At 36.9% G+C, this 13321-nt stretch overlaps 1 protein-coding gene across 1 annotated transcript; it reads left to right on the top strand.

The window, feature by feature from the left end:
* Window positions 1-7052: 7052 nt before the first annotated feature.
* On the top strand, window positions 7053-13072 carry LOC115230316 (cuticle protein 16.5-like; the record flags this gene model as incomplete). The annotated part of the gene is made up of 2 exons (XM_029800522.1): window positions 7053-7146; window positions 12365-13072. Coding segments are annotated over exons 1-2 (802 nt in total), but the record flags the coding sequence as incomplete, so codon positions are not given.
* Window positions 13073-13321: the final 249 nt, after the last annotated feature.

The raw sequence follows: 13321 nt of genomic DNA, 5'->3' as shown, positions 1-13321 counted from the left end.
ATACAGGCAAGTATACATATATGTATGTATGTATATATATATATATTTATTCATATGCATGGATATGAAAACACACACACATACATACACATTTACATGCACCCACCCACCCACACACATATATATGTATATGTTCTCTAGCACGCCGGTTCCTCCGAAACTCTCCAACCCATACTAGCATGGAAAATGGACATTAGATAATGATGATGATGATGGTGATGTTGTATGTGTATAATAATATATATACATATATCCATGTGTATTTTTATGTGTATAATATGCATGCATATATACATACATTTATGCATATGTATGTGTGCATATATATGCATAGATATATACATTCAACTATGTGTGTGTGTATATGTACATATACATATGCACACATTCACACATACACACACATGTACAAACACATGAATGCATTCACACTTATACATTGATCCAGTTCATGTCATAGCCACAAGCTGAATGAGTTTGTTGTAGTTGTTCTCTTACCCCGACTTGTCTTTCATCTCTTTCATTCAAGGGGATGATAATTATGATGATGATGATGATGATGATGATGATAATGACAACAACAGCAAGAACAATGATGATGCTGATGATGACGACGATGATGATTTTCTTTATAGCAGTTTCAATGACAAAAGACAATGGTGCCGTCGCTGGTGATGTTTGGATGTAGGCAGTAGTGGTGAGGACGGTGGTGGCGGTGAAAGTGAAAGTAGCTGCACTGCTCTAGAGTGTCAAATCGTCCACAAGGCAATTCCTCTTTTATTGTGCATCCAACAATGTCTCTGGCACTATCTTTAACGATTCCACTGCCAAATTTTGTTTACAACATTGGCAATAATGCCACCCTCCAGGGTCTGATATGTGTCATCTGTGCTTGTACCCACAGTTAGCTGATTGATGTTGTATTCACTCACTAATATTGTTAGCAGCAACAGACACTCCACTATTAACTGTTTCATTATCTGTAGCCAAAACACTTAATAACATTTAATGCTTTAGCAGTTAGTAAACTACACTAAAATGTCTCTTATTAGTAGCAAGCTAACTATAGCATCATGTTAATTGGTATTTGATTGCATGGTTTATTTTTAATGGGTGCCTCACTACATTGTTTATCTTCAATGGGTAGATACCCACACTTTATTTTCAATGGATGATGGATGAAGCATCCAACATCACTTGACAACTGATGCTGGTGTGTTTACGTCCCCGTAACTTAGCGGCTCGGCAAAAGAGACCGATAGAATAAGTACTAGGCTTCCAAAGAATAAGTCCTGGAGTCGATTTGCTCGACTAAAGGCAGTGCTCCAGCATGGCCACAGTCAAATGACTGGAACAAGTAAAAGAGTATCCACACTAATTATGTTTTAATGGCTTCCTAATCACACTGGGCTTTTCTTAATTGATAACCATCTACACTGTCTATTTTGAATGGGAACTAATCTGCTCTGTTGATTTTTAAGGGGTATTCATCAATATTATCTATTTTAATGGGCATCACTCTGCTTTGTTGATTTTTAATGGATACTCATCAACATTATCTATTTTAATGGGCATCACTCTGCTTTGTTGATTTTTAATGGATACTCATCAATATTATCTGTTTTAATGGGCATCACTCTGCTTTGTTGATTTTTAATGGATACTCATCAACATTATCTATTTTAATGGGCATCACTCTGCTTTGTTGATTTTTAATGGATACTCATCAACATTATCTATTTTAATGGGCATCATCCTGCCTTGTCGATTTTTAATGGGTACTTGTCAATATTATGTATTTTTAATGGGTACCAATCTTTTTATTTTCAGTTTATAATGAACTGCGCTGTTTATATTTAATAATTGCTTAACTACAATAATGTCTTTCATTGCTACCTAACTACATGGTTTAATTTTAGTGGATAACTAACTACACTGCATACCTGTGTGTAAACTTTCAATCGATACCAAATCAAATCTTACTTTAGTTCATACCTGATGCCATTGCTCTTTTTTAATGGGTTCCTATTTGCTTTTCAGGAATACCTAACTGTAATTTATATTAAATGACACCTGACGATATTCTTCCAAGTACAACTCAATGCTGAACCACAAAGGATCATACGAGAAACACTTTATTACATTTTCGCTACAGAGATGAAATATAAACATACATACATATGCATATATATGTATGTATATATATATATTATATATATATATATATATATGTATATATATATATGTTTAAATAATATATATGTATAACAATATCTATTTTAACACACATTTTCACATCAAGAATCTTGCAAAGCAAATGCATAAATTCATACATACATACATACATATATATATATATATATATGTATGTATGTATGTATATATACAAACAATATGGCTTTTGTTATGATGTATGTATTCAATTATTTCTCTATTTCACCATTCTATTTCATTTATATATATATACATACATACACACACCTATATATATATGTATATATATATATATATGCATACATACACACACAATAATGTATATATATATATATGCATACATACACACACATATATATATGATATATATATATATATACACATACATACATATTGATATGATGGCTCTTTCTAATTTTCTAATTATTTGAGAATTTTCAATGAAAAATACCTTGTTTTCTAAGATATGTTGAGATATGTTGTATACCAGAGCACAGAAGAGGATAGTGTGTGTGAGCGTGTGTGTGTGTTTGCATTGGTGTTTGTGTATACTCAAACATGAATGTGTACAAGTATGTATCTATAGATGGATGGATGGATTTCTGTTTCCAATAGCGACACTTTGTCTAACAGCTGCAGTTCTCATCTTTCGTTATCAAATTGTCTCTTCTCCTCCAACATCCCTCTGTCCTTTACACACACACACACACACACAAAGACATTGATACAAGCTTGCATGCATTTGTGCGTGTCTTAGTGTATGTGTGTGTGTGTGTGTGTGTGTGCCTTATATTGGTGTGGAGATAATGTTGATCAGATGGAGGAACCTGTTTCCAATAAACAAGTCTAAAAACCCACAGGTGTTTACAACAACAGGAACAATGGAGGAATTTCGGATTTCACTCAACTTCAGGGCAAACAATGAATCATGTAGTCATGCACGTGTGTGAGTCTTTGTGATATGTATGTGCACATACACCACACACACACACATATATATATGTATATATATATATATATATATATGTATGTATGTATGTATGTATGGGAGTGGGGTGTATATATATATATGTGTGTGTGTGAGTGGTGAGTGGGTGTGCACATGTGTGTATGTATACATATTGCATACACATACACACATAACAATAGAAGCGTACTACTTACATCAATAGTTATTGACACTTTCAACCAATACATAAACTGTTTATATATATATATATATAATATATATATATATATCTATGTTGTATGTATGTATATATATATGTACATATATATATATATATATAATATACGTATATATATCTTTATTTATATATATATATGTGCCTATATATATATATATATATATATATCAGTATATGTATATATATATATATGTATATGTATATATATCAGTATAAATATATGGATATATACATATATAGACACACACATATATATATATATACATGTATATATACATATGCATGCACATATATTCATATATATATATACACATACATATACATACACACACACATATGTACACACACATATAAACACATATATATACATAAACACATATACACTTGTATATATATATATATATATGCATATAAATATACATGCATATATATATGCACATATATATACATAAATATATATATACATACACATATATGAATACATACCAACATATATATATGTATGAGTATATAGATTTATATACTTATATTTATGAGTATATACATACACACACACATATATATTTATATGAGTATAAACATATATATATATATGTATGAGCATATACACATATGTATGAGTATATACATATATATATATAATCATATACATGTATATATGAGTAGCTATATGAATATATATACACACATATGTACATTTATGAGTATTAATATATATAAACACACACATGTATGTATGTATGAATATGTCATGACAGAGAGAGAGAGAGAGTTGAAAAATATAGATATATATACATAAATACACACTCACACGAACATAAACTTACAGACATCGTCAAAGTGTTTTCACAAATAAGTCTTACGTCTTCTTAAGAAATCTTTAGTTTATTTTCTTCATTCACAAACACATCCTTTGAAGTGTATTTTTGGTAAAAATAAAATATACAAAAAAAAGGAGGGAGGAGTGAAGTTTTTTTTTAATGTTTTTTTTTTTTTAAAATTTAGGCTTCTTTTCATAGAATTTGAAACCTTCTCATTTGATTCAGGATGTTTTGCACAACATCTGACTTCATAGCAAATATGACACAGTGAGACATCGCCACCACACCGGTCCACATGGCCAACAGATATGTAGGTTGTTTTTGTTTTTTTTAAGTGTAATAACAACAACAACAACAGCAGCAGCAGCAGTAGTAGTAGTAGTAAGAACAGTAATAACATTAATAATGTGGAATGAATGAATGAATAAAATTTAGAAGTCTGATAAGAATTTGTATGTAAAGTCGGCTAAATAAGACAAGAAGAAGAAGAACAGAATAAAAGTTAGAAATAAAGAACTAATAATAGCAATTTGAAAATTGGAAAAAATTTCAAGCATATATATATTATAATATATATATGTAATATAATATATATAATATATATATATATATATATATATAGGAGTGGCTGTGTGGTAAGTAGCTTCTAACCAACCACATGGTTCCGGGTTCAGTCCCACTACGTGGCATCTTGGGCAAGGTGTCTTCTACTATAGCCTCGGGCAGACCAATGTCTTGTGAGTGGATTTGGTAGACGTAAACTGAAAGAAGCTTGACGTATATATGTATATATATATATATATATGTATGTGTTTGTCTCCCTAGCATTGCTTGACAACCGATGCTGGTGTGTTTACGTCCCCGTCACTTAGCGGTTCGGCAAAAGAGACCGATAGAATAAGTACTGGGCTTACAAAGAATAAGTCCTGGGGTCGATTTGCTCGACTAAAGGCCGTGCTCCAGCATGGCCGCAGTCAAATGACTGAAACAAGTAAAAGAGTAAAAGAGTATATATATATATACACACATATATATATGTATGTATATATTTATATATATACACACATATATATGTATGTATATATATATACATATATATACATATACATATGTTTATATATATATATATATATATCACTCTCTCTCTTCTCTCATACCCATCTTTCCCTTCCCCCCTTTATTGTCAACCTTCCCCCATAAGCCCACCCCACCCCTACACATACCTACTCCACCTTCCCTATCTTTCCCATCCCTTACACCCTCTCCCACATTTTCACACCTATGCATACACATACGCACACGTCAAGACCACCAGCCCTCTTTCACACACACATGCACCTCCGTTTTTTGGGATCACTAGTACTTTGTTATCTCCCCTACTTCTTCGCTCTCCAGTGTGACCCTTCTGTCCGGCAGTCACCATGATTGACTGGTAGCCACTACACACATTTTTATTCCCTCCTTGTTTCTTTCTGTGTTCCTTTCTGTGGAAGAGCGTAGGCTCAAAACATAAAAGACTTTTTCCCTTCCTGAGCTTTATACTAATACATCTGTTTGTTTTCTACACCACCTGTCTTTGTCTTTTGTTTTTTCTTGAATCCTCCCTATATATATATATATGTGTGTGTGTGTGGAGGCACAATGGCCCTGTGGTTAGGACAGCGGTGATAAATATACATATATATATAACCCAGTATATGTGCAACACATACAGACATATGTGTCTAGTCTCAAGACAAGCACTCAGCTGCTGTTTTAATGAAAAAAAACATCTTTTTGTATTGAACATTCCTTCCTCATTCATTCCCTGTAAAGCACCACATGAATGAATGTGGGTCTGTGTGTGTATACATATATATAATATATATGTATATATATATCTATATATACATGTATATATATATATATATACATATATATATATATGTACATATATATATTTTATATATTTGTATACATATATATATATATATATATCACCGTGACCGACCAGGCTATCAGATGTTGCTACACATCACTGGTCACAATGTGCTTCGCATTGTTTTAGCCTTCGAATGATGCCACCCCGCTGGCTAAGCGAGCAGGCCAACAGAAGAAAGAGTGAGAGAAAGTTGTGGAGAAAGAGTACAGCAGGGAACTCCCCCCCCCTGGAGCCTCGTGGAGCTTTAGGTATTTTCGCTCAATAAACACTCACAACACCCAGTCTGGGAATTGAAACCGCGATCTTACAACTGCGAGTCCACTGCCCTAACCACTGGGCCATTGCGCCTCCACATATATATATATATATACACACATATATACAGTATTATTTTATAAGCTTAAAGCTTATAAGGAATCACTATGTAGTGACTAAAGAAAATAGTCTAATAGTGGGGCATATAAGCCCTTGACAGAAATGTTTGTTACTTTTCAAGCCATGCCTGGCTCACAAGGGCCGGTTTCCCAGTTTCCTTGGTTTATACGTTCCCACCTGAACGGGATGGAGTTAATTGGCTGGAGAAACCATGCTAAAACAGCCAGGTGAAGTTTGGTGCCGCCCAACCAGCCATAGCAGCTCCTGTCAAACAATCCAACCCATGCCAGCATGGAAAGCAGATATTAAATGATGATGATGATGGTGGTGGTAGTGGTAGTGGTGGTGATGATGATGAGGATGATGATGATGGTGGTAATGATGACGATAATGATGGTGGTGATAGTGATAGTGGTAGTGGTGACAATGATGATGATGGTAGTAGCAGTGATAAGGATGGTGATGATGATGGTAGTGGTCATGATGATGGTGATGATGATGTTCACGATGCTGATGTTGACGTCGATGACGATAATGACGATGATTACGACTGACGATGCCGATGTTGACGCTGACGATGAAAATGAGGATGACGACGATAACAACGATAACGATGACGACAATGACAGCTGACAACCACATGTGCATCCTCCGACATTACAGAGCCGCTGAGTTCATTCAGTTACAAGAATTCACGAGAGAGAGCTTTTCGGTCCAAGATTATCTCTCTCTTCCTTCTTTTGTTCCAACCAATCCTGGGTCACACATACATTACTCTCTCTCTCTCTCTCTCTCTCTCTCTCTCTCTCTCTCTCTCTCTCTCTCTCTCTCTCTCTCAACTATATAAGCCATAAAACTATAATTACCCCAATATCGTTATTTGTCTCCAACCGACAACAAATTAGGAGCCACTATTTTTGATCACACTTTATCGTTTCAGTTATTGATTAATGGTTTCAATGTCCTCTCCATTGTCACATAAACTTCTGAAGCTACAGAGTCTATATAAATTTTTTTATGGATTGCTATCGATTAGTAAACAAACCAAAAATTACTTGTTTTAGAATTTTTTTTTATATATTATAAAAATTTTGCTTGTTTTGTTTTGTTTGTTTTTCCGGGAGATATTTTTTTTTTCCCTGTATCTGATTCTGATCTTTGAAATTTTTACTTCGCATTTATCATTTATATATTTCTTTTGTTTTTGTTTTTGGGTTGTTTTTTTTTCTTTACTTTGGTTTTAGGTAACTTCTGTAGATATTAAGTTTACAGCCTGAGGTTATTCATTGTAGTATGCGATGCGTAAAGTTCGGGTCACAGGAAACCCACTTCCCCAATATACATATATTTATATATACATATATTTATATATACATATATATAGCAGGTGTTTCAGATATAACATCTTAGAAATATATATTGACACACAGACAGACACATGTATATAGTAAGACGATATGTTATAGATAGGGAGACAGTTGATAATCCTTTAAGTAAGATATTTAGGACTACATCGTAACAAGAAACTCTTGAGAGAGCTGAACCGCAGAAGGTCTTCAAGGAAGAAACCTCACTCGGGCAAAGTGTCTCAGCTCTCAACTTCTTACACCCTAGGGGTTCGGGTCAGGATTCAAACAAACATGTCAGGAATCAATAATGCCTGCTTCAAAACAGTCGTGCCAAAAAATGTCCATTTTGTCATCATCATCATCGTCATCACCATTTCATGTTGACATGGGTTTGACGGGTGACTGTGGCTTAAGTCAGCAAATATTCAGAGTTATTTATCACTTAGACGATCAGAAGGATTGCATTTTCCACATCATCATCATCATCCCCATCATCATTCAACGTCTGTTTTCCATGCTGGCATGGGTTGAATGGTTTGATAGAAGCTGGCCAGCCAGAGTTTTGGTATGGTCTCTATGACTGGAGACCCTTCCCACTGCCAACCACCACTTTATAGAGTGCTTTTTACATGCCACAGGCTCAGTGGTATTTACATAGCACCCGCACGAGGGCATTTTACATGGCACCATCAGGAGGAAATTTTACATGGCACTAGCATAAGGGCATTTCACTTGGAATCCATGGTTAGGTGAAGGTACATGACCTAGTAGCTAGAGAGAGTATTGCACTCACAATTGTAAGATCATGGTTTCAGTTCTCAGACTGGGTGGTACCTTTGTGTTCTTGAACAAAACACTTCATTTAATGCAGCCTCAGTCCACTCAACTGTAAATAGGTACCCTGCAATGGACAGGGACTCCATTCAAAGGGAATGGTGTGATCTCAATCATTTATTATGCAATGAAAACCAGATATAGTCTGGCTCTTTGTTGGTTATTGTGTATTCCAGTTGGTTTGATCAGCCTAACAGCCTGCTCATGAAATAAACATGCATGTGGCTGAGTACTTCACATACATGCACACCTTTGATGTATGAGGGGCTACTGAAAATTTCCTGGCTTTGGGTAAAAGAAAATACAGGAGGATCAGTTAATTAGGATTTTATTCAACATATTCCATGCTCAGATTCACACACTTATTGTAGTGGCCCTTCAGTTTTTCTAAGCCCTGCCAAAGAACTCAGAAGTTTGGGCCTCCAATCAGGCCTTCTGGGAATACCCTTAAAGCCAGGAACATTTCAGCACCCCGTCATGTGTGTGTGTGTATTTATATGTATGAGGGGTGTTGAAAATTTCCTGGCTTTGGGTAAAAGAAAATAGAGGAGGATCAGTTAATTATGACTTTATTCAACATATTTCCCTCTCAGATTCACATACTTACTGCAGTAGCCTTTCAGTTTTTCTAAGCCCTGCCAAAGAACTCAGAAGGTTGGGCATCCAATCAGGCCTTAAAGCCAGGATCTTTTCAATACCTCATCATATATGTGTGTGTGTGTATGAGTTCCTGGCTTTGGATAAAAGAGGATCTTAGACTCACACACTTACTGCAGTGGCCTTTCAGTTTTTCTAAGTCCTGTAAAAGAACCGGGCCTCCATTCATGCCTTCTGTGATACCCTTAAAACTAGGAACTTTTCAGCACTTCCTTATAGTTCTCAGGGAGATTCAGCAGGACACAGAATGTGACAAGGCTGGTCCTTTGAAATACAAGTACTACACATTTTTGCCAGCTGGGGTGAACTGGAGCAATGGGGAATAAAGTGACTTGCTCAAGAAGACAACACACCACCAGGAATCGACTGGATGGTCATGAGCTGAACACTTTAAGCCACTAAGCCTAACACTTTCACTTCATTGAAGAATATAACAACAACAATATTATTACATGGTATGCATGAATGTAATGAGGTCAGCCTGAGTTGTCTGACCTTGTCACGGGGAGGGGGACACCCACACAGATGTAGACAGGAGAGGAGCCCGGAGAATGGAAGGTTTTATGTCAAAGCAAACCCTGCCTCTATTCCAATCAAGAAGCCTATAGTGTGCTTGTCACTGCCTATAAAACTATTGCCATTTATTCTATCCAATAAGTAATGCCATATTCATTTACCATTCTACTTTTATTACTAACAAAACAGTGGCAGCAAGGCAAATTGGATAAAACAATTTTGGTAATACACATGCGTGCATGTTTGTGTATGTAGTTTTATGAGTGTGTGTGTGTGTGTGTGAATAGATACATACATATATATATATATATCTAAATACGCATATATATATCTATATATATATATATACACAAACACAAATGCTCATATATACATATATAAAAATAATATATATAGATATATATATATATATATATATAGATACGTAAGTATATGCACATTCACACACGCATATACATATATATATATATATATATACATATATACACATGCACACACACACACACACACATATATATACACGCATATATTTATATATACATATATACAAATGCACACACACAAGCATATCTATATACACACACACACATACATATGCATACATATATATACACACACACATATATATTTATATAGATATATATTACATGCATGTATGTATATGTGTATATATAATAGCATGTAAAGTGAATATATGTATGTATGTATATGAATATATGCATTTGAACATCAGCACGTAAGAATATATATATATGTGTATACATACATCCATAAATATATATATGTGTGTGTGTGTGTATATATATATATATATATATATATGTATGTATTATGTATGTATGTATGTAGTATGTATGTATGTATGTGCATATCATAACATTGGAGACAGAATTCATTATTTTCAGGTAAAAAAAAGAAGACAAAAACTTCAAATTTCTTTCTTTCATTTTTATGACTTTTCTACTGAGTTGCAAATATTTTCTATGAAATACTTTCATTTGAATTCCGAAATAACAGACATTCAAACAATTAATTGGTATCTTCTGGATGAAATTAGCCAAAATTTGCTCCAAAAATTAACAAAAGTTTTTCCAGAGATAATTACAATTGTGCTCAATGTTATAGAATTTTCAAAAAAAGAACCCTAAAATATTGTATATATATACGCAATATATAGCCTGCCTGATGATATATATTATGTGCTATGTTCTATAAATTCTGCTAAACCATAGTGTATGTTGTTGGTATTATTGTTCTAGTTGAGACAAAGGAGCGAGCTGGCAGAATTGTTGGCACGCCGGGCGAAATGCGTAGCCGTATTTCGTCTGCCATTGCGTTCTGAGTTCAAATTCCACCGAGGTTGACTTTGCCTTTCATCCTTTCGGGGTCGATAAATAAAGTACCAGTTACGCACTGGGGGTCAATGTAATCAACTTAATCCCTTTGACTATCCTTGTTTGTCCCCTCTGTGTTTAGCCCCTTGTAGGTAAGTAAAGAAATAGGTATTTCGCCCGTCGCTGTGTTCTCAGTTCAAATTGCACCGAGATCGATTTTACCTTTTGTCTTTTTGGGGTCAATAAATGAAGTACCAGTTGAGAACGGGGGTTGATGTAATTGTTAAGAAATATTAAGACTTGTCTTTCTGGTCGTGTAAAGCACTCAAGGCGGTGCTGCTCAAAGGTACATGTGAAATGTCATGTAAAAACACCTGTACGGTGACACATAAAAGCACTTGTGCAGTGACATATAAGCGACACATAAACATGCCCCAGCAGTGACACATAAAAGTGCCCCTGCAGCGACATATAAAAGTGCCCCTGCTGCGACACATAAGAGTGCCCCTGCTGCGACACATAAAAGTGCCCCTGCAGTGACGGATAAGAGTGCCCCTGCAGTGACACATAAGAGTGCCCCTGCTGCGACACATAAGAGTGCCCCTGCAGTGACACATAAGAGTGCCCTTGCAGCGACACATAAGAGTGCCCCTGCAGTGACATATAAAAGTGCCCCTGCAGTGACACATAAAAGTGCCCCTGCAGTGACGGATAAGAGTGCCCCTGCAGTGACACATAAGAGTGCCCCTGCTGCGACACATAAAAGTGCCCCTGCAGTGACGGATAAGAGTGCCCCTGCAGTGACACATAAGAGTGCCCCTGCTGCGACACATAAGAGTGCCCTGCAGTGACACATAAGAGTGCCCTTGCAGCGACACTAAGAGTGCCCCTGCAGTGACATATAAAAGTGCCCCTGCAGTGACACATAAAAGTGCCCCTGCAGTGACGGATAAGAGTGCCCCTGCAGTGACACATAGAGTGCCCCTGCTGCGACACATAAAGTGACCCTGCAGTGACGGATAAGAGTGCCCCTGCAGTGACACATAAGAGTGCCCCTGCTGCGACACATAGAGTGCCCCTGCAGTGACACATAAGAGTGCCCTTGCAGCGACACATAAGAGTGCCCCTGCAGTGACATATAAAAGTGCCCCTGCAGTGACACATAAAAGTGCCCCTGCAGTGACGGATAAGAGTGCCCCTGCAGTGACACATAAGAGTGCCCCTGCTGCGACACATAAAAGTGACCCTGCAGTGACGGATAAGAGTGCCCCTGCAGTGACACATAAGAGTGCCCCTGCTGCGACACATAAGAGTGCCCCTGCAGTGACACATAAGAGTGCCCTTGCAGCGACACATAAGAGTGCCCCTGCAGTGACATATAAAAGTGCCCCTGCAGTGACACATAAAAGTGCCCCTGCAGTGACGGATAAGAGTGCCCCTGCAGTGACACATAAGAGTGCCCCTGCTGCGACACATAAAAGTGCCCCTGCAGTGACGGATAAGAGTGCCCCTGCAGTGACACATAAGAGTGCCCCTGCTGCGACACATAAGAGTGCCCCTGCAGTGACACATAAGAGTGCCCTTGCAGCGACACATAAGAGTGCCCCTGCAGTGACATATAAAAGTGCCCCTGCTGCGACACATAAAAGTGCCCCTGCAGTGACGGATAAGAGTGCCCCTGCAGTGACACATAAGAGTGCCCCTGCTGCGACACATAAGAGTGCCCCTGCAGTGACACATAAGAGTGCCCTTGCAGCGACACATAAGAGTGCCCCTGCAGTGACATATAAAAGTGCCCCTGCTGCGACATATAAAAGTGCCCCTGCTGCGACATATAAAAGTGCCCTAACACATAAAAGCACCTGTAAATGGACATGTAAAAGCACCCATGCAGCACCACATAAGCGCACTCATGTAGTGACACATAAAAGCACCCAACACACTCTTTAAAGGGGTTGGCATTAGGAAGGGCATCCAGCCATGGAAGCCAAGCCAAATCAGACTCCTGGAACCTGGTGCAGCTTCCCAGCTTTGGTCAAATTGTCCAACCCATAGCAGCATGGAAAATGGACGTTAGATGACGATGACATGGTTGTATATACAGAACCCCCAC

Source organism: Octopus sinensis, unplaced genomic scaffold (assembly GCF_006345805.1).
Source record: "Octopus sinensis unplaced genomic scaffold, ASM634580v1 Contig15302, whole genome shotgun sequence".
In the NCBI taxonomy this organism is placed as follows: Eukaryota; Metazoa; Mollusca; class Cephalopoda; order Octopoda; family Octopodidae; genus Octopus; species Octopus sinensis.
This window is presented reverse-complemented; position numbering and strand designations above follow the sequence as displayed.